At 41.8% G+C, this 22,343-nt stretch overlaps 1 protein-coding gene across 11 annotated transcripts in view; it reads left to right on the forward strand.

The window, feature by feature from the left end:
• The window catches only part of CA5B (carbonic anhydrase 5B), a 107,392-nt gene that overhangs the window by 77,796 nt on the left and 7,253 nt on the right, over positions 1 to 22,343 (forward strand). For 10 of the 11 annotated variants that reach the window (XR_008541952.2, XM_063804835.1, XM_063804839.1 and 7 more), the window contains 5 exons: positions 10,052 to 10,249; positions 15,517 to 15,635; positions 17,321 to 17,416; positions 18,265 to 18,327; positions 19,722 to 19,877. Coding sequence is in view for 10 of the 11 variants with exons in the window: in XM_063804835.1 (XP_063660905.1) it covers positions 10,052 to 10,249; positions 15,517 to 15,635; positions 17,321 to 17,416; positions 18,265 to 18,327; positions 19,722 to 19,877 (632 nt within the window). In the remaining variant the exon portion in view is untranslated. The remainder of the gene's footprint in view (positions 1 to 10,051; positions 10,250 to 15,516; positions 15,636 to 17,320; positions 17,417 to 18,264; positions 18,328 to 19,721; positions 19,878 to 22,343) is intronic. The other variant, XM_063804841.1, reaches the window with a different exon arrangement.

Consider the following 22,343-nt stretch of genomic DNA (forward strand, 5'->3'; position numbering starts at 1 on the left):
TGGTGTTATCTCAGGTAGCAGACAGTAACTGTTGATAGTCCTAACTTTGGAGACTTGTAATATAATAAGATAAAGATAAAAGCCTATACCTATTATCCAATGTGGAAATAAAATCAGTTTCCCTTAGGTATCATCTGGTGAAATTTAGTCTAATGGTCACATAAAAAGATTTAGGCATGAGATCTTAGACCATAGGAAAGTGCATTTAATAATTCTTAATTGAATGAAATATAAAGAATATCAGGTAAAATGGAAATGATACTGATTTGTTATTCCAATGATTCTTAATGTTGATGATCTCCGTACTTGTAGAAGAAAGAGAAACATGTTAGGATAATAGGGACTAAAGAAGCCAGCAGTGTATAAAATGCAGCCACTAACCCCATGTGGGTATTTACATGTAAATTTAAATTCATTAAATTTTTATAGCTACATATGCCTAGATCTTAATATACTGGACATTTCTATCATCAGAGAGGGTTCTATTTGACAGCAGTAACTATATCATAACTGTACTGTGTTTGAAAGTTATTCTATTATTTCTCCAATTAATTTTGAAGAATAAAAATAAAGCCTGGAGAGTAAGAAAAAGCTTGTTTTGCAGTGTTTTCACAAAGAATTCTGAAATATAGACTCAGGATGCCCCTAGATTGTCTTTTATTAACATGCAAATAACCTTGAGAAAAAATGAGCTGATTAAGAGCCACTTAGAATTGCATTAATGGCCTCAGGGTTATCTTCAGCTGCCTGGGACTGACAAATAGCCCTGGAACTGACCATCAGGAAATGTGGGCTGTAGTCTCCTGTGCTGATAACTACACAGGTATCCTGTGGCTAATGGACTCAGCATCCAAGTTCCTTTTATAGCCCTGATGATGCTCTAACAAGGTAATTTGTGATTCTGCGATCATCCTCAACCAAGTCATATGGAGGGTCCCTGTGTATACACCCATCACTGCATTAAGGCCAAGGCCTACACGGATATCTTCAGTAACATGAGGAAGTAGCACATCCCTCATAAAAAGGGCAGTGCATAGCAAGGGACCAGATAAAAAGCACATGAGGGTATAAGGCAATGCTTTCCGGTAGATAAATAACGTAAGCCACAAATATGAGCCGTATGGGTCATTCTGTATTTTCTAATAGGCCAGGTACAGTGGCTCATGCCTGTAAGCCCAGGACTTTGGGAGGCCGAGGTGGGACGATCGCTTGAGGCCAGGAGTTTGAGACCTGCCTGGGCAGCATAGCAACACCCCATCTCTACAATAAAATAAAATAAAAATATGAGTAATTCTATATTTTGTAATAACCGCATCTTAAAAAGTGCAAGTAAACAGGTCAAATTAATTTGACTAATATATCTAAAATATTATCACTTTAACATGAAATGAATATAAGAATTATAAATGAAATTTTAATATTATTTATTTTGTACTGAGCCTTCGAAGTTCCTGGTATTGTACATTTATATAGTACATCTCAATTTAGACTAGCACACAGGGACAGTGCTACCATATTGGGGAGCTCAGGAACAGAGAGAATAGGTGTTGAGGAGTAAGAACAGATGGAAGATGCTTTATTTAAGGTGGGAGTGTCAGAGAAGGGGCTTGAACTGACCTTGAAAGCCTAGTAGAATTTTAAGGAACAAACGAATAACAGATAGATACGATTAGGTGAACCTAAGAAGTGTTCAGGGTAAACCAGCTTGCCTGGTAGAGAGATGGTGGCTGTGAGGTAATGGGTAGAGAGCCTTGGTATCAATTTGTTTGGTTTTCTGTATCAGTAAAATAAGCATTTAGTACCTCTTCTGTGCCTTGTACCAAGTAAAGCCCTGGAGACTATAGAAAAAGTGGAGGACACAGACCTCATGGGCTTGGAGTTGACACAGGCCCTTTGGGCAGATAAAGCAAACACAGATTACCTGAGGAATGGTTGGATGCTAAATGGTATGAAAGCAAATTCAGTGTGTGTTCAGAAAAAGCAAAGCTCAGGATGGTTGGAGAATATGTCATCAGGGAGATAAGACTTGAACTGGAAAAGATTTCTATAAGTGTTAAGGAAAAGGAAGGGCTTCTAAGCACAAGCCAAAGTGGGGCTAAAGGCCAGGTGTGGGGGCTCATGCCTGTAATCCTAGCACTTTGGAAGGCCAAGACAGGAAGATAGCTTGAGCCCAGGAGTTCAAGACCAGCCTGGGCAACATAGTGAGACCCTATCTCTACAAAAAATTTTATTTAAAAAGTTTTTAGCCAGGCGCAGTGGCTCATGCCTGTAATCCCAGCACTTTGGGAGGCCAAGGCGGGTGGATCACAAGGTCAGGAGATCGAGACCATCCTGGCTAACACCGTGAAACCCCGTCTCTACTAAAAATACAAAAATTTAGCCGGGTGTGGTGGTGGGCACCTGTAAGTCCCAGCTACTCGGGAGGCTGAGGCAGTTGAATGGCAGGAACCGGGGAGGCAGAGCTTGCAGTGAGCCGAGATCGCGCCACTGCTCTCCAGCCTGGGCAACAGAGTGAGACTCCGTCTCAAAAAAAAAAAAAAAAAAAGTTTTTAAAAACCAAAGTAGATGGCCGGGTGCAGTGGCTCACACCTGTAATCCCAGCACTTTGGGAGGCCAAGGCAGGTGGATCACGAGGTCAGGAGTTCAAGACCAGCCTGGCCAAGATGGTGAAACCCCATCTCTACTAAAAATACCAAAAATTAGGCCAGGTGCGGTGGCTCACGCCTGTAATTCCAGCACTTTGGGAGGCCAAGGCGGGCAGATCACAAGGTCAAGAGATCGAGACCATCCTGGCTACTGAAGACATGGTGAAATCCCGTCTCTACTAAAAAATAGAAAAATTAGCTGGGCATTATGGTGGGTGCCTGTAGTCCCAGCTACGCGGGAGGCTGAGGCAGGAGAATCGCTTGAACCTGGGAGTCAGAGGTTGCAGTGAGCTGAGATCACGCCACTGCACTCCAGCCTAGCGACAGAGCGAGACTCTGTCTCAAAAACAAACAAGCAACAACAACAACAACAAAAACCCACAAAAATTAGCCGGGCATGGTGACAGGCACCTATAATCCCAGCTACTCGGGAGGCTGACGCAGGAGAATTGCTTGAACCCAGGAGGTGGAGGTTGCAGTGAGCCAAGATCGTGCCACTGCACTCTAGCCTGGGTGACAGAGCGAGACTCCATCTCAAAAAAAAAAAAAAAAAAAAAAAAACCCAAAGTAGACATAAACTTGTGTAGGTAGGCAGTTGTAAGAAGAGTAGCATGCTAAGGGGAATAGCATGACAAGAAAAGTAGCATAGGAACACCAGAGTTTGGGAAGAATGAGGAAAATGAGATTAGATAAGTGAGATGGGTTCTAATAGGAAAACCTGGGCATTGAACATAGAAGTTACAACTTGATATACTGTCTTTAGCGTAGGAGCAATGTGACAAAGGTGGTTATTTAGGAAAATTGCTGAGTGGCAGAACTCAGGAGTAGAGGAGAGTTAGAAAAGAGGAAAAGCAACCAAGAGGCTTTGTATGAAGTCTGGGGGTTAGGGTTCTGAACTAGGCCGCTGTTCTGGGCAAGGTGAAGAAGAGATAAACCTGAATGATTCTTAAAGAAAAATAATGAAATAAAGCAAAAAGGAGAAGCGAACTGTCTTATTCTGTTTGGGCTGCTATAACAAAGTACCTCAGACTAGATAATTTATACACAACAGAAATTTGTTGCTCACAGTTCTGGAGGCCAGGAAGTCCAAAAAACCAAGGTGCCAGTAGATTCAGTGTCTGATGAGGGTTCTCTTTGCTTCAAAGAATTTGCCTTCTTGCTGCATCCTCACGTGGTGGAAGGAGCTCAGAAGCTTTCTCAAGCCTCTTTTATAAGGGTATTAATCCCGTTCATGAGAGCTCTGCCTTCGTGACTATGTCACCTCCCAGTGGCCTCAGCTCTTAATACCATCACCCTGGGGAAAAGGATTTCAGCGTGTACATTTTTGGGTTTTATTTTATTTTTTTTATTTTTTTATTTTTTGAGACAGGGTCTTGCTCTCTTGCCCAGACTGGAGTGCAGTGGCACAATTTCAGCTCACTGCAACCTCCGCCTCCCGGGTTCAAGAGATTCTCCTGCCTCAGCCTCTCAAGTAGCTGGGACTACAGGTATGAGCCACCACACCCAGCTAATGTTTTGTATTTTTACTAGAAATGGTGTCTCCCCATGTTGGCCAGGCTGGTCTCAAACTACTGACCTCAATTGATCTGCCCACCTTGGCCTGCCAAAGTATTGGGATTACAGGTGCAAGCCACTGCTGCCTGGCTAAATTTTGAGGAGACGTATACATTCACACCATAGCACAAATCTTCCCAGTGATGCTCCTCATCTTATTCCATCCACAAGTATTAACCGAAAGCCAGCTGGCTTACAGAGCAGTGAGGAAGGCAGATAATTAGACACATACGCATATAATTATAACTGCACCTATGTAATAAATGTCATGAAAGAAAAATCGGAGTGCTATGATTTAAAAATTATAATATGAAGTGATCATATTATAAGAGAGTAGCCAGAGATCACTTTGTCAAGGAGGTAACAATTAAGCCCAAGACCTAAAGATAATGGGAGCCAGCCCTGAGCCAAATGAGGGGTAGTTGATTTCTGTGGAGGAGGAGCACGAAGAAAGTGACTAAGGCAGGAATGAGCTTCCCATGTTTCAAGGGCTGAAAGAAGGACAGTGCCAAAGCTGGGGAAATAGGTGGTTGCAGCAAACTGAATGTTCATGACCCCCTAACATTTGTGTGTTGAAATCCTAACCACCAAGGTGATGGTATTAAGAGGTGGGGCTTTGGGGAGGTGATTAGATCGTGAGGGCAGAGTTCTCATGAATAGGATTAGTTCCCAATATAAAAGAGACCCCAGAGAGCTCCCTCGTACCTTGTACCATGTGAAGACAGCAAGGAGGCTGTCTGTGAACCAGAAGACAGGACCTTGCCGGACACCCAGTCTGCTGGTGCCTCGATCTTGGACTTCCCAGACTCCAGAACTGTGAGAAATAAATTTCTCTTATTTATAAGCCACCTAGTCTATGACATTCTGTCATAGCAGGCTGAATGGACTAAGACAGTGCTAAAGCACAAAATAAATCAAACCTAGGACTACTCATATAAACAACTAAAATCAAGCACTTCCTCAACATGGAATCCTTTGCAGCGCTTTTGTTGCCCATCAGCTAGAAATTACTGACACCTTTTTTTTTTTTTTTTTTGAGTCAGAGTCTTGCCCTGTCGCCCTGGCTGGAGTGCAATGACACAATCTATCTCAGCTCACTGCAGCCTCCACCTCCTGGTTTCAAGCAATTCTCCTGCCTCAGCCTCCCGAGTAGCTGGGATTATAGGTGCGCACCACCACGCCCAGCTAATTTTTTGTATCTTTAGTAGAGACGGGGTTTCACCATGTTGGCCAGGCTGGTCTTGAACTCCTGACCTCAGGTGATCTGCCTGCCTCGGCCTCCCAAAGTGCTGAGATTACAGGCATGAGCCACCGCACCCGGCTGACACTTTCTTAATGACAGTATGCCTTTGTTAACATAAACCGCGGTTGGTAAAATCACTGTCTGTTTATTTCATTTTCCCTATACAAGAAGAACCTGAAAATGAAGCTTCTGTTAGACCACTTAATCATCTTATTTTTGAGGTAAAATATGAGCAACAACCAGGAAATTGTTTCAATCTGATTTTTGCTTAAATAGAGGAAAAGGAAGGGAGTAGGAGAGAACAAAAGTGTCAGTTTATCTTTAGCAAAACAAACCCTTGGCAAAAAATTGGCTTCAGTAAGGGGGCAGTGACCAAGGACCCCCTCTCCCCACAGTGAGTTGGATGGTCTAGCCTAGATGGTCTAGTTTAGTAAAGGAGGAGGTGGGTAGGAGGAAAGAAACCTTCTGGAAGCTGAACTTGTAAACTCAAGGGCATAAACTGATCTTGTCATTATGGTCATTAAAGAGCAATTGAAGGAACAGGCTCAGTTTTCTTGGGCTGGTATTTGCATGAGTGTGAGTGTTGATACTTCCCATTTCATGCATGAGATGGGGAACAATTAAGGATGACCAAGGCGTCGTCTGAGGGACCTAATCACTCCAGTTCTTCCCTAGTTGTCACAGGAGACCCTCATTGAATGGCTTTGAAGAGTGTGTACTCTCAAATTATCAGCCACAGTCTGAGTGTCTCAGAGGGGAAGGTGCATAGTCTCTTTGTGTCAGGAATCTTTACAAACAGAATCAGGGCCTTTCAAGGGCTTTCTAGAAGTTAAAAAATTAACACAATTTGAATCATTTTTCAGATCATTTGAATCCTTTCAAATCATTTGAATTTGAGCTTTTCCCCCCCCAACAATGGCAGTTGGTTATGTTACAGGGCATATGTTTATTTTATTTTTTATTTTTGCCTTTAAAAGAGATGTTTATTCATGATGAATATGAATCCAAGTGTTTGGGTGGATATAACAGAACCAAATGTAACAAATTTAAGATCATCTTTCCCTCTAAGATGAAAAATATGGTATATTATATGTTATTGGATAAAATTACTAAACATTTTTAGACCCTGAGGTTGTATATTTTATGACGTTGGCTGCTGCGTAGTTGCCATGATTGCTTTTTCAAATTGTTAATTTCTTTCTTTTTTAAAATTTCTATTTTTATTTTACATTCAGGGGTTACATATGCAGATTTGTTACATGGGTATATTGCATGGTGATGAGGTTTGGGCTTCTATTGATCCTGTCATCCAGATAGTGAACATAGTACCTAATAGGATGTTTTCCAGAAGGGCATATGTTTAATAAGATACCACATGGCAACAAAAAAGGAGGAAGATGTGGCTCCTGCCCACAAGGAATTTGCATTCTAATTAGATTATGACAGTATGGCCCAGATTCCATTTCAGATGTGCCTGTTCATGTGCATTTTCCATTTTAGTTTTCTGAAACAAACTTCTTGTTCTTTAAAGTTCTTGTTCTTCACAAGTTGTTTTATACTCAGGAAAGAAAAAAACCCAGAACATTGGGTTCAGACCTCTCCAGAGATGACAGTACTGCATTATATGAAGAAATAGAAAGAAAAGAGTATTATGAGTTTGCATGCACCTTTTATCTTTAGACCAGGGTTTCTCAACTTTGGCACTATTGGCTTTTGGGTCAGGATGCTTCTTTGTCTTGTGGGAGGGAGCCCATCCAGTGCATTATAGGATCTTTAGCAGCATCCCTGGCCTCTAACCACTAGATGTCACTAGCACCCTCTCCCAGTTTTGCCATCTGAAAATGTCTCCAGACATTGCCAAATGTTTTTGGGGGACTGAATTGCTCTCTCTGTTGAAAACCACTGATTTAGGCACTCTCAGGAGAGCTCTTTGTCTGTATTGCTGGAGCACTTTTATAAATAAAACAAAACAAAACACTAAGGTTAAGATACTGACTTACGGTCAGGCGCAGTGGTTTGCGCCTGTAATCCCAGCACTTTGGGAGGCTGAGGTGGGTGGATAACTTGAGGCCAGGAGTTCAAGCCCATCCGGGCCAACACAGCGAAACCCCATCTCTACTAAAAATAGATAAAAGTTAGCCGGGTGTGGTGGCATGCGCCTGTAATCCCAGTTACTCAGGAGGCTGAGGCAGGAGAATTGCTTGAACCCAGGAGGCGGAGGTTGCAGTGAGCCAAGGTCATGCCACTGCACTCCAGCCTGGGAGACAGAGCAAGACTCCATCTAAAAAAAAAAAAAAAGGTATTGACTTCTGGCTTTCAGCAATTACTGAAGGAAGAGGATTATCTGCTCTGTCAGAGTAAACCAGAGGCAGGTTTCTGCTTTTCATGGAAATAGGAGATGATGCTGCCATACGTGAGGGATTTGACAGAGTAACAAAACAACTACCTTAGTCTCATCCTCATTCTTTTTTTTTTTTTTTTTTTTTTTGAGACAGAGTCTTACTCTGTCACCCAGGCTGGAGTGCAGTGGCGCAATCTCGGCTCACTACAATCGCCATCTCCCGGGTTCAAGCGATTTTCCTGCCTCAGCCTCCCAAGTAGCTGGGACTACAGGCGTGTGCCACCACACCCGGCTAATTTTTAATAGAGACAGGGTTTCACTGTGTCTCGATCTCCTGACCTCGTGATCCGCCAAAGTGCTGGGATTACAGGCATGAGCCACCATGCCCAGCCAGTGTCATCCTTATTCTTAGTGGTGGGGCGAGATGCAGAGGGTCGTTGGTAATGATTTCCTTCATGTTTCTCCTAGTTTTCCTGTTGTTCTTGATTCTACCCATCCATGGTACTTCTAAAGGACAGGGAAATGGACCACCCCAAACTGATATACATTGGTTCTGCTCATCACACTTGGGGGTCTCAACAGGCTGATCTGTGTTATCAGCAAGTCTGCTGATACTTATCAGGGACTTGCTACAGAGACCTGGTGCTTGACTCTGGAAGAAAATCAGCATCAGCAATGTCTTCAGTGCCCTGTGGAGGATAAATTATATGTGTACACCTTAATAGATAATCTCCACATCCCTGTGACACACTGCAACCTCCAGGAACCTTAGCAATGCTGATGTTCTACCCAGGTTTTGCAGGGTGGCTGCCTGGTCCTCAGAGTTTGCTTACATAGGAGGTGAACTCAACTCAGCATGCACAGTTATGTGGGGCGAGCATCTTACAGGATGCAGGCTACGCAAGCCTTTTTTTCTACCAGCCAACCAATTAAACGCTGACAATACTGATTCAATTGTTTCCTTTCCCAAAGTTCTCCCATTTCCTTTTGTGAAAATAAATCTGTTATTGAAAATTGAATTAATTTGTCTTTGTATTTGAAGCCACTTTGGGGAGTTGGGGATTGGGAAATTCTCGATGAAGAAAAGAAACTCATTTATGAATACCCTATTTCCACATGGCACCAAACTCCATGCATTATATTGTGATCACAGCACTGATTGCACTTGGTTTAGGTGAGCTTAGTAGGCAGACTGAGATGTGTTGGTTTTGCAAGATGCCAAAATGCTGTTCCTCTGCCAGGTGCTCTCTGACCTATCTTTATCCTCTACTTTTGTGTATCGATTAAACCCCTAAGTGGCTGTATTGGTCAGGGTTCTCCAGAAGCAGAACCAATAAGGTATATAGAGAGATAGATGAGAGGGAATTTATTAGTGGAAATTGCTCACATGATTATAGAGGCTGGGAAGTCCCATGACAGGCCATCTGCAAGCCAGAGACCCTGAGATACTGGTAGTATGGGACAGTCCAAGACACAGGCCTTAGAACCAGGGAAACTGATGGTATAACTCTCAGTCTGAGGCCAAATTCCTGAGAACCCAGAGAGGTGCTGGTGTAAGTTCTGGAGTCCAAAGGCTGGGAAGCCTGTAGCTGTTACCCAAGGACAGGAGCAGAAGAGTGTATCCAAGATCCAGCAGATAGATGGACACATTCAGTTTTTCCATGTTTTTGTTCTCTCTGGCCCCCCAGCAGTTTAGATGATACCTGCCCACATTAAGGGCAGATCTTTCCCACCTAGTCCACTCAGAATTACATGCTAGTCTCCTCCGTAAACACCCCCAGAGAAACACCCCAAAATAATGCTTTACCAGGTTTCTAGGTATCCTTTAATCCAGTCAAGTCAGCAGCTAAAAGTAACCATCATAGTGGCTAATTCCTAAGGCTTTTAGTTTCCATTAGCCCTGACAGGTTCTCCAGAAGTACAGTAGACAGGCTTTTTTTTTTTTTCTTTTGAGACATGGTTTGGGTCTGTTGCCCAGTCTGGAGTGCAGTGGTGCTATCATGGCTCACAACAGCCTCGACCTCCCGGGCTCAATCCTCCCACTTTAGCTTCCCTGGTAGCTAGGACTACAGGTGTGTACCACCACGCCTGGATAATTTTTTGCATATTTTATAGAGACAGGGTTTCGCCATGTTTCCTAGGCTGGTCTCAAACTTCTGGCCTCAAGTGATCCACCCGCCTTGGCCTCCCCAAGTGCTGGGATTATAGGAGTGAGCCACTGCACTCGGTCCAACAGTCTTGATAATAGGCTGACCTGCTTTCTCCTAGTGCATCCACTCTGGGAGAGCGTGGACCTGGTTCCTGGGGGCGATCGACAGTCACCCATCAACATTCGGTGGAGGGACAGTGTTTATGATCCCGGCTTAAAACCACTGACCATCTCTTATGACCCAGCCACCTGCCTCCACGTCTGGAATAATGGGTACTCTTTCCTCGTGGAATTTGAAGATTCTACAGATAAATCAGGTGAGGGCAAGATCTGGTGGTCTTGTAAGGAGTTAAAGAAACAGTGTCATGTTAACAGAGGACACATCAAACTCTCTTCATGATAGTATTGACCTCTTTGTGAGCAATGGCATGGAACTCATTGGAATTTTTAAAAAAATTGTGGTGAAATACACATAATATGAAATTTATCATCTTAACCATTTTTAAGAATACAGTCAAGTAGTATTATATTAAGTACATTTCCATTAGTGTACAATCATCACCACCATCTATCTCCAGAAATCCTTTCATCTTGCAAAACTGAAACTTTACCCATTAAACAGTAGCACCCCATTCACCCTCCCTCCAGCTTCTCGCAGTCAGTATTTGGCTTGCTTGCTTGCTTTCTTTTCTTTTCTTTTTTTTGGAAACAGATTCTTGCTCTGTCACCCAGGCTGGAGTACAGTGGGGCAGTCTTGGCTCACTGCAACCTCTGCCTCCCAGGTTCAAGCAATTCTCCTGCCTCAGCCTCCCGAGTACCTGGGATTACAGGTGCCCGTCACCACGCCCAGCTAACTTTTGTATTTTTAGTAGAGAGGGGGTTTTACCATGTTGGCCAGGCTGGTCTCGAACTCCTGACCTCAGGACCTCAGGTGATACACCTGCCTCGGCCTCCCAAAGTGCTGGGATTACAGGTGTGAGCCACTGCACCTGGCCTTTTTTTTTTTTTTTTTTTTTGAGATGGTGTCTCACTCTGTCGCCCAGGCTGGAGTGCAGTGGCGTGATCTTGGCTCACTGCAACCTTCACCTCCTGGCTTCAGGCAATTATCCCGCCTCAGCCTCCCAAGTAGCTGGGATTACAGGCACATGCCATCACACCTGGCTAATTTTTGTATTTTAGTAGAGACTGGTTTCACCATGTTGGCCAGGCTGGTCTCAAACTCCTGACCTCAAGTGATCTGCCCACCTTGGCCTCCCAAAGTGCTGAGATTATAGGCGTGAGCCACTGCTCCCAGCTCCGGCAAATTTTTGTATTTTTTGTAGAGATGGGGTTCCTGAGATCAAGTGATCCTCCCACCTCGGCCTCCCAAAGTGCTTGGATTATAGGTATGAGCCACCGAGCCAGGCCTCAAGAATTCTTATCTACCCATTTGCATGAGTAATCTTAGATGGAAAACAAGTCATCAACGTTTTTGTCATAATAGCTTCTTTTTAGATACCTACAAACCCAACTGACTAAATCACCCCTTGAACCTGTCTTCCCTAGGAGTGTCAGTCACACACTTACAAAATATGCAAAGAAAACTTGTAGAGAGTTTGCTAATTTTTTTGTTTGGTTAGAAAGAACTAAAACTGATAGCCCTTTTAAATTATGCTTTAATAATTATTTTCTTTAAGATAGCATTAATTTTTAGTAATTACCTAATTTTCTCTCTCTCTCTCTCTCTCTCTTTTTCCACCTTTCAGTGACTGCCTCTTATTTCCTGTTTATTCTTCGCTGCTATTTCTCCATGTTGTTGCAAAACAATCAATAGCATGCAAAGAGGAAAAAAAGAGTGAATGAACATAAAAAATAAAAAGTGAAAGAAAGCAAGACATTTTAGAAACAAAGAAAGGCAAGAAACAATTCTAGAAAAGTAAAAACCTAATAAATATCGATGTCTATAAATTTCAAAGACAAAACCCTAAGAAATGCTGCCACAGTGTGCTTTGTGAGGATTGGAATAAAGTGCAAGGAAAAGGAGCTGGGGAAGGTATGTGACAAAAACATCATACCAGTCCTTTTGGGATGCAGCTAAAGCAGTGCTTAGAGGGAAATTTATAGATGAAAATGCCTATAATAGAGAAGAACTTTCTCAAGTCAGTATCTCAGCTTTCCGCCTTAAGAAACTAGAAAAAGAAGAACAAACTAAACCCAAAAGCAAGTAGAGAGAAGGGCATAATAAAGAACGAGCAGAAATCAATGAAATCAAAAGTTGGTTCTTTGGGAAGATCAACAAAGTTCACAAACTTTTAATTGGGGGAGACCAAGAAAAAAATAAAAGAAGACTCAAATTACTAAACTCTGGAATGAAAGAGAGGACAACATGACCTACCTACCTTGATAGGATTATAAGAGAAGGTATGTGAACATCTCATACCGCAGTCCTCTGCTGGGTGTTGTTTGGTATTTGGTTCCCCTGAGTAGGACACCGTTACTGATTTGAATGAGTGCATATAAGACACTCGAAATACTGTGGGGAAGGGCACTAAATTGTCCCTGGATGATCCCTGTCAATTATCATCTCCTCTGGAATTCCTCTTATTGGCACTGTCAACAGGCATTAAGGAGATGGAGAGGTGAGTGCCTTTGTTCTCCTCCTCAGGGTGCTTCCTGCTCCATCCTGCTTCCCTGACTTTACACTTCTTTGCGGCAGTGCCAGTGAACCTAGTAAGAATGCTTTCACAAACATTTAAGTTCTCCTTCCCTGTTTTAGGTCCTACATTTACTTTAAAACACACACACACACAGTTTAATGATTTTTAAAGGAAATTTACAGAGTTGTGCAACCATCACTATAGTCTAATTTTAAAACATTTCCATCACCCCAGAAGCATTCCTTGTGTCCATTTCCTGCATTTGCTTTTATTTATGTGGGTTCTGTGTATTTCCTTTCTCTTCACCATCCCTTTCTCTGTCAGCTCCTTCTCTTTCACATTGAAAAACAAAAGGAGGGAGTGAATATTACAGATTGCTTACTACCAGCCAGACTCTCTGCTGAATGTTTTATATTTGTTATGTAATTTTTTACAAGTTTAATCCTTTCTCATCTTAGAGCATGGAAAGAATAAAATATCAGGCCAAGCATGATGGCTCATGCCTGTAATCCCAGTGCTTTGGGAGGCCGATGTGGGTGGATCACTTGAGGTCAGGAGTTCGAGACCAGCCTGGCCAACATGGTGAAACCCCTTCTCTACCAAAATACAAAAATTATTTGGGCATGGTGGCACATGCCTGTAATTCCAGCTTCTCGGGGAGGCTGAGACAGGAGAATCACTTGAACCTGGGAGTTGGAGGTTGCAGTGAGGCGAGATCGTGCCACTGCATTCCAGCCTGGGCAACAGAGTGAGACTCTGTCTCAAAAAAAAATTAAAAAATAAAAGAATAAAATATCAACAACCTCAAATATATAAGTATATATTTATTTGATATGTGTTATGACTGCTCTGCTTTCCAATTCACTATCTTCTGTCTACCTGCCCCATTTCTTTGTTTCTTTCTTTTTTTTCTGTAGAGACTGGGTCTCACTATGTTTTTCAGGCTGGTCTCAAACTCCTGGCCTCAAGTGATCCTCCCACCTTGGCCTCCCGGAGTGCTAGGATTACAGGTGTGAGCCACTGCTGGGCCTGCCCCATTTCTTGATGACTATATTTCCTTCTTTCCTGCATTCATCTGCCCCACCCAACCCTACCTTTTTCCTTTAATCTTGCTGAGGTTACCAGTGACATCCCAATTAACTAGCCTGACAGCTGCTTGACAGTCTACTTCTCTCTCTTTCTTTCTTTCCTTTCCTTTTCTTTTCTATGTTTTATTCATTTTTATTTTTTAGAAAGAGTCTTTCTCTGTTGCCCAGGCTGGAGTGCAGTGGCGTGATCTTGGCTCACTGCAAGCTCCATCTCCCAGGTTCACACCATTCTCCTGCGTCAGCCTCCCGAGGAGCTGGGACTACAGGCACCCGCCACCATGCCCAGCTAATTTTTTTTTTATTTTTAGTAGAGACGGGGTTTCACCATGTTAGCCAGGATGGTCTTGATCTCCTGACCTCATGATCCGCCCGCCTCAGCCTCCCAAAGTGCTAGGATTACAGGCATGAGCCACCGCGCCCGGCCAAAAACATCTTATCTGGGCCAGCCGCAGTGGCTCAACTGCCTGTAATCCCAGCACTTTGGGAGGCTGAGATGGGTGAATCTCTTGAGCTCAGGAGTTCAAGACAAGCCTGAGCAACATGGCAAAACCTCATCTCTACAAAAAAAAAAAAAAAAAAAAAAAAAAAGCCTGGCATGGTGGTGCACGTCTGTAGTCCCAGCTACTCAGGAGACTGAGGTAGGAGGATGGCTTGAGCCCAGGAGGCAGAGGTTGCAGTGAGCCGACATTGTGCCACTGCACTCCAGCTTGGGCGACAGAGTAAGACCCTGTTTCAAAAAAAAAAAAAAACACTTGTCAATATTTTGCCTATAATATATTGGTAATAATTTGTGTGTGTGTGTGTGTGTTTGTGACAGAGTCTCGGTCTGTCACTCAGGCTGGAGTGCAGTGGCACGATCTCAGCTCACCGCAACCTCCGCCTCCTGGGTTCAAGTGATTCTTGTGCCTCAGCCACCTGAGTAGCTGGGACTACAGGCATGGGCCACCACGCCCAGCTAATTTTTTTTTTTTTTAAATTTTTAGTAGAGATGGGGTTTCACCATGTTGGCCAGGCTGATCTCAAATTCCTGACCTCAGATGAGCCACCCGCTTCAGCCTCCCAAAGTGTTGGGATTACAGGTGTGAGCCACCAGGCCCGGCCAGTGTGTTTTTTCAATTGACATATTTGTATATATTTACCAGGTACAATGTAATCTTTTGATATATGTATGCATTGTGGAATGATTATATCAAGCAATGAAAATATCCATCACCTCACATGCTTACCATTTTTTTTTTTTGTAGCGAGAAAATCTACTGTTACTCTTTTAGTAATTTTGAAATGTGCAATACATTATTATCAACTATGGTCACCATGCTGTGCAATAAATCTTGAAAACATATTCTTCCTAACTGAAACTTTGTACCTTTTGACCAACATCTCCCAGGTGATCATTTTTGACTTGCAAATGTCCTATTCCATTTCAATGAAAGGGAAAGCAACACTAGTATCTTCAAAACTTGAAAAGCAAAGTGTCTGTGCATAAAAAAAGAAAGATCCTTTTATCCCCATATTTCAGTATTATAAAGTCATGTTGGATAAATGTGCTGAGAGAAATTTGCATTTTATTGCACACAAAAGAAAACTGGACACAATAATATAGGATATAAAATTAAGTCAAGAGTTGGCCTTTAACAATTGTTTGTAGCTTGTTATGTAGTTAAATCTTGATGTTATTTGGTCTTGTCCTTATACGTGCATTGACTTCATGAAAATCAAATTTATAATCACTTGTATATAATTCAGTGTAATCCATTTAAGACAGTTCACATGGAGGGTCCATTGGAGATTTGGCCTTTCACCCACATTCCTCCACTGCACAAATAACTCTTCCCTGAATTGTTGGATGTGCCATTTTAGTGATCAAGGGAGGACCCCTGGAACACAACTACCGATTGAAGCAGTTCCATTTTCACTGGGGGGCCATCGATGCCTGGGGTTCTGAGCACACCGTGGACAGCAAATGCTTCCCAGCAGAGGTATGTTGAGAAGGTCAGGAACAGTGACAACTGTAGAGAAGTGGGGATAATTCTGAACTTTTAGTTGTAAGACATTATCAGAATCAGGTGATTCCTATAAATGCTAAATAGCTTTCTCAGGCAGTTTTGATCATTCTCAGCTAAGACATGTAAAAATGTTAACTTCTCTCATCTCAAATAATATAGTTGAAATGAACCTTAAGATCCTGAAACTGAATTCTTCTGGAATTCGAAGGTGGACTCAAATAGTAGCCCAAAGTAATAACCCAGGGAACATTGTGGAGCCACAGGTTGAATTAATGCAAGTTTGCAGTGGTGGGAGCCTAAATGAAGGTTGTGGCAATAGAAATAGAGAAAAAGGGCAAGATTTATCAAGCATTTCTGAAATTAAAGCAACAGGACTTGAAGGTAGGGTTCTCTTCAGGATAGGAGAAGGCAAAGTTAACCATGACTTTGTGGTGTCTCACTTGGGAGGCTGGGTGATAATGCACTCATAACTGATGAATGAGGAATGATTTATAGGGAAATAAAGGGAGATTTTAAGGAAATAGAATTTCTTCTTACAACTTTTTTCCTAATTCAATTGTAAATGTTATGTAAAAACTAAAAGCCCATTTAAAAATTTATTTTATATTTTTTATATTTGTTTCATTTTATTTTGCTTTGTGAGACAGGGTCTCACTCTGTCACCCAGGCTGGAGTGCAGTGGCACAATCACGGTTCACTGCAGCCTCGACCTTAAGCAATCCTCCCACCTCAGACAACAGGCGCACATCACCATGCCCTGCTAATTTTTTTTTTTTTTTTTTTTGGGACAGAGTTTTGCTCTGTCGCCCAGGCTGGAGTGCAGTGGCGTGATCTTGGCTCACTGCAAGCTCTGCCTCCCGGGTTCACACCATTCTCCTGTCTCAGCCCCCCAAGTAGCTGGGACTACAAGCGCCCACCACTGCGCCCAGCTAATTTTTTGTATTTTTAGTAGAGATGGAGTTTCACCGTGTTAGCCAGGATGGTCTCGATCTCCTGACCTTGTGATCCACCCACCTCGGCCTCCCAAAGTGTTGGGATTACAGGCGTGAGCCACCGCGCCCAGCCTGCCCTGCTAATTTTTAAATTTTTTTGTAGAGACAAAGTTTCACTATGTCGTCCAGGCTGGTCTCATACTCCTGGATTCAAGTGATTCTCCCACCTTGACCTCCCAAAATGCTGAGATTACAGGTGTGAGCCACCACACCCAGCCTAAAAGCACATTTTAAATGGTTATTCCTTGAAGAAGAAATTTGTCTTTAACTCCTGCATAATTTCCATATGGAGGATCTATTTCTCTCAATATAAACATCTTCCCTCCTGTAGATGCAAGTGGATTTCAAATATTGGTATTTCATTCAAATCAAGATGGGACTGGACAAATGTTGATTGCTCACTGAAGTGTCACTTTGTTATATGAATTTTCTATTTTTCTCCCCAAATAAATCCCTTTATTCTAAAATAATATTAATTGCTGCTCTTGCCTAAATTTCTTCCTGATGTTTGTTTCTATCTCATTTTGGATTGTCATATGGTTTTCTTGGTGGCTTTACTTTGGGTGAGGAAACATGTTTAAATGTCATAGGTTGACTGAGGCTGTGGGTTTATTCTGGAGAGATTCTGTATAGTCATGTGTTAACCCTCTTTTCATGGTGTTTCAGCTGCACTTAGTGCATTGGAACGCAGTCAGATTTGAAAACTTTGAGGATGCAGCACTGGAAGAAAATGGTTTGGCTGTGATAGGAGTATTTTTAAAGGTAAAAAATCTCACCAACTTTAAATGATGTGTTGTATTCTAGGATGAAATGATAGAACAGTATAATATTGTTATTTACTTTAAGAATGTTGGGATCCATACATTGGTAAGATAAATAGTGCTTGAAGTACAGGATTGTTAAGAATATATTTTAGGGCCAGGCATGGTGGCTCACGCCTGTAATCCCAGCACTTTGGGAGGCCGAGGCAGGCAGATCACTTGAGGTCAGGAGTTCGAGACCAGCCTGGCTTCCATGGGGAAACCCTGTTTCTACTAAAAATACAAAAATTAGCCAGGCATAGTGGTGCGCACCTGTAATCCTAGCTACTCAGGAGGCTGAGGCAGGAGGATCGCTTGCTTGAGCCTGGGAGGTGGAGGCTGCAGTAAGCCAAGATTGTGCCACTGCACTCCAGCCTGGGCAACAGAGCGAGACTCCATCCCCCCCACCACCAAAAAAAATAATGTATTTTAAATGATATAAAAATGCACAGCCCAATAGAGTGGTCACAAGCCACATGTGGCAATTGAGCACTTGAAATGTGTCTACTGCAGTTCTGGAACCATTTTTCATTTTATTTAATTTTAATTTCAATTTAAGAACTTAAATGAAGCAGGGGGCACCTTTCACTGCAGGCATGCTGACCTTGTCAGCAAACAGCCTGCTGATTTGTTCTCTAATTTAATTCAGTAATGTTTATAAAATTATAAATTACAAGTTTAAGTGTAATTTCAGTCATGCAGTTTGTTTTTATGTAATCACCAGGTAGTTAATTTTAATTCACATTCTGTTACAGTTTCTACAGTGAGATGTCCATTGTTTGTAATATTTTCTTACTTGTTGTTCTTTAGCTAGGCAAACATCATAAGGAGCTACAGAAATTAGTGGATACTTTGCCGTCAATTAAGCATAAGGTACTATTTGTTTTCCTTAATTACTTGAAATATACTTTTATGTTTCAATCTCAGAGCGGAGACATTACCAAGGCACTTTGAATTGGGAAGTTTAATTAGGTGAACTGTATTCAGCCTTAGAAGAAAACTTGCCATTTATGATTCCAGGGTACAGAAGTCATCATTCTGTGGGTAGGCAGTGAGCTTTCTGGTTTTGCTGCAGTGCCGCTGAGGACTTGGGGACTCAGGAACATATTGCTGTCCCCTCCTCTGTTCCTGACACTGGCTCCTTCTAAGTCCTTGTGAACACACCCAGAGCAGCCTTCTGTTCTGTAGCTGCCATCCCACAGGCAGGGAGCAGAGAGCAGTTCTACAGAAACTTGCCTTGTCCAGCTAGAAAGAACATTGACCCACATCCTTCAGGTCGGATGCCTTTGTCCAGTCCCCCAATATTCTTCAATATTCAGAATCTCAAAGGGCTGCTCTCTGGAGGCCCATATATTCTCTTCTTCTCCCTCTCATCCCCCACTGTATCCCTCTGGTCCCCACCTCTTTCCCTCTCCTTTCCTCTCTGGAAGCCCGTATATTATCTCCCCCCATCCCCCACTCTGTCCTTCTGGTCCCTACCTCTTACCCTCTCCTCTCATCTCCATTTTCCTGTTTTTCCCTCTCTTTCCTTTTAGTCCAGGTTTCTGGCTCCTCCTGAGCTGCATTTCTTCTTAAAAGGACAATTCTCAGTTAGCCTCTCGAAAATGCAAAGCCTCCAGCCGGGCGCAGTGGCTCACGCCTGTAATCACAGCACTTTGGGAGGCCGAGGCTGGCGGATCACGAGGTCAGGAGATCGAGACTGTCCTGGCTAACACAGTGAAACCCCATCTCTCCTAAAAAATACAAAAAATTCGCCGGGCATGGTGGCGGGCGCCTGTAGTCCCAGCTACTTGGGGGGCTGAGGCAGGAGAATGGCGTGAACCCGGGAGGCGGAGCTTGCAGTGAGCCGAGATTGCACCACTGCACTCTAGCCTGGGCGACAGAGCGAGACTCTGTCTCAAAAAAAAAAAGAAAAAGAAAAAAGAAAATGCAAAGCCTCTTTCTTTATGCACTGGCCGCTGTCTAAAACCTCTCAACAAAACTCAGAGGAGACTACCTGCTGGAACCTCACTAGAATTGAGAGATCAAATGGTTTTGGCCGTTTTCCCACAGGGGAATATAAAAAATGCACAGTTAATTCCAGAAACAAAGCCAGGCATGATACCATCCTAAGCAGCGATTCTTCAGGTAGCTGCCCGGAAAGGCCTGGAGCTCCTCTGGACCACTGCTGATCTCCAGATACTCCCTGAGAACCATCACCTCGGTGTCCAATTCCTGAGTGGTTTTCACTACTAAATAATGACTCAGTTATCTCTTCTCTTGGCCAGGACGCCCTTGTGGAATTTGGGTCATTTGACCCTTCCTGCCTGATGCCTACCTGCCCAGATTACTGGACCTACTCAGGGTCTCTGACTACCCCACCCCTCTCCGAGTCTGTCACCTGGATCATTAAGAAGCAACCAGTAGAGGTTGATCATGATCAGGTATGTTCTCTCCATAATTTCAATCTAAGGAAATCCTTGTCTGCCCATGTGAAACAAGGCTGGGCTCAGACTGTGGCATCAGTTTTAACATCTTGTAATGCTTATACATTTTTATTGAAGTGTACCAACGTCTTGTCTCAGTTTGGACATGAATTTGGGGATGTTTCAAATTAACTAGAGAGAAGAGTTAAAACACAGAAGAACATAAGTTTTTTACATTTATATTTGACAATTACATATGTCTTCTTATGCCTTGTGTATTTTATATATAAATATTAAACTCTATACAAAATCAAGACCCTTTTAAAGGGAAGAGTGAAGGCTGGAAATGAATGTGTTCAAAACTGTTTAAAATCCTTAAGGGAATTCTGCTATGGAATCTCAGGATAAATACAGAATTCAACAATGTTTGTCCAGAAACTTTAATGTAAGTCCATTTTTTGAATTTGGGATCTATTTTTCCCTTAGAAACTAAGTCTAAGTAGTATTTACTATGCAAACACTCAAAATCCTGTATAATGTATAATATAAACTACAATAATATTTACTCATACTTGTTTTATGGGATTTTTATTGATTATAAAGCATTTTCATAAGAAAAAAAGCTTCCAAATTCTTTTTATGAAGCCAGCATAACTGATACCAACACTCACCAAAGATTGGACCCCCCTCTGAAGAATATAAAAGAAAAAAAAGCTAAAAAGAAAATATTAGAAACAGAATCCAGCAGTACATCAGAAGAAATATACACTTTGTCCAAGTAGCTTTTACTCCAGTAATACAAGTATGGTTCATGTTAAGAATGATATTAATGTAATTCATTCTATCAGTGGATCTAAATAGAAAAATCATATTATCATTTCCAGGGAAGTTAAAAAGACATTTGTAAAAATCACCATTCAGTTTTTGAAAATTTTTAATAAAACAGAGCTGAATAGAGACTTCCCTATCTTGATAAAAGAGATTGATCTCAGTTCAAAAGCAAATAGTAGGTTTTGAATGGAAAGGATTGTTACCATATTAAGTTTTATATTAAATTACATTCTGGAAGTAGCCAGTACAGTTAGACTGGAAAATAAAAAATAAATTAGAGAAACAATAAAAAACGACTACAAAAATCAGAGATAATTTGGTAATCAGTGGAATACAATATTAATTTCTAGAAATCAATACATTTGACATATATAAATCACAATCAGCTAAAAGATATGATATAAAGATATAATGTAAGAAAGGCTCCTATTTATAATGGAAACAAAAATATAAAATACTTCGGAATAATTTTAACAAGGAAAGCTAATAAGAAAACTTAAAATGTTCCTGGAGGATACAAAAGAAGGCTTGAATTAATAAAGTTAACACATTATAGGATCAAAAGACATAAAAATACCTTTTTTTGTCATAAATGACAACCTAAGTTGTCATTCTCCATGAATTATTTATTCACCATAAATTTATGTATTCCCAATAAATATGCCAATAGGATTTTTAAATTGATATGCTATTTCTAAACTCATGAATAAAGACAAACACATAAATAGCCAGGGAAAATTCTAGAAAAATACGGAATAATTAGACTCACAAAGTTATAAAGCCTCAATAATTAAATAGCATGTTCCTGGCACATGGATAAAGAGATCAATCAAGGGAAGTATATTAGCGTTCTCCAGAGAAACAGAACCAATAGGATATATATTATATTAGTCCATTTTCACACTCCTATAAAGAACTACCTGAAACTGGGTAATTTATGAAGAAAGGAGGTTTAATTGACTCATAGTTCCACAGGCTTAACAGGAAGCATGACTGGGAGGCCTCAGGAAACTTAAAATCATGGCAGAAGGCAAAAGGGAAGCAAGGACCTTCTTCACATGGCGGCAGAAGAGAGAGAGAGAGATAGGGGAAGTGCCACACACTTTTAAACTGTCAGATCTCATGAGAACTCTTTCACTATCACGAGAACAGTAAGGAGGAAATCCACCCTCATGATCCCCTCCCCTGACACAGGGGGATTACAATTCGACGTGAGATTTGGGTAGGGACACAGGGCCAAACCATACCAGATATAGATAAAGATAAAAAAAATTAAGAAAGACAAAGTTAGATAAATAACCCTATAAAGGTTAAATAACCTTAACTCTATAACCCTATAAAGATAAATAAAGAAAAAGATAGATAAAGTTGTATCATAAGGTATTGGCTATGTGATTATGGAGACTAAGAAGTCTTACAATCTGCCATCTGCAAGCTGGAGACCCAGGAAAGACAGTGGTGTAGTTCAAAGGCCTGAGAGCTGGAGAGCTGATAATGTAGATTTCTATCTTGGTCTGAAAGCCTGAGAACCAGGAGCTCCAAAGAAAGGAGACGATTGATGTTCCAGCTCAAGCAATCAGAGCAAATTCAGCCTTCCTCTGCCTTTTTGTTCTATTCAGACCCTCAGTTTATTGGATGACTCCCATCTACTTT

Source organism: Pan troglodytes, chromosome X, assembly GCF_028858775.2.
Source record: "Pan troglodytes isolate AG18354 chromosome X, NHGRI_mPanTro3-v2.0_pri, whole genome shotgun sequence".
NCBI lineage: Eukaryota > Metazoa > Chordata > Mammalia > Primates > Hominidae > Pan > Pan troglodytes.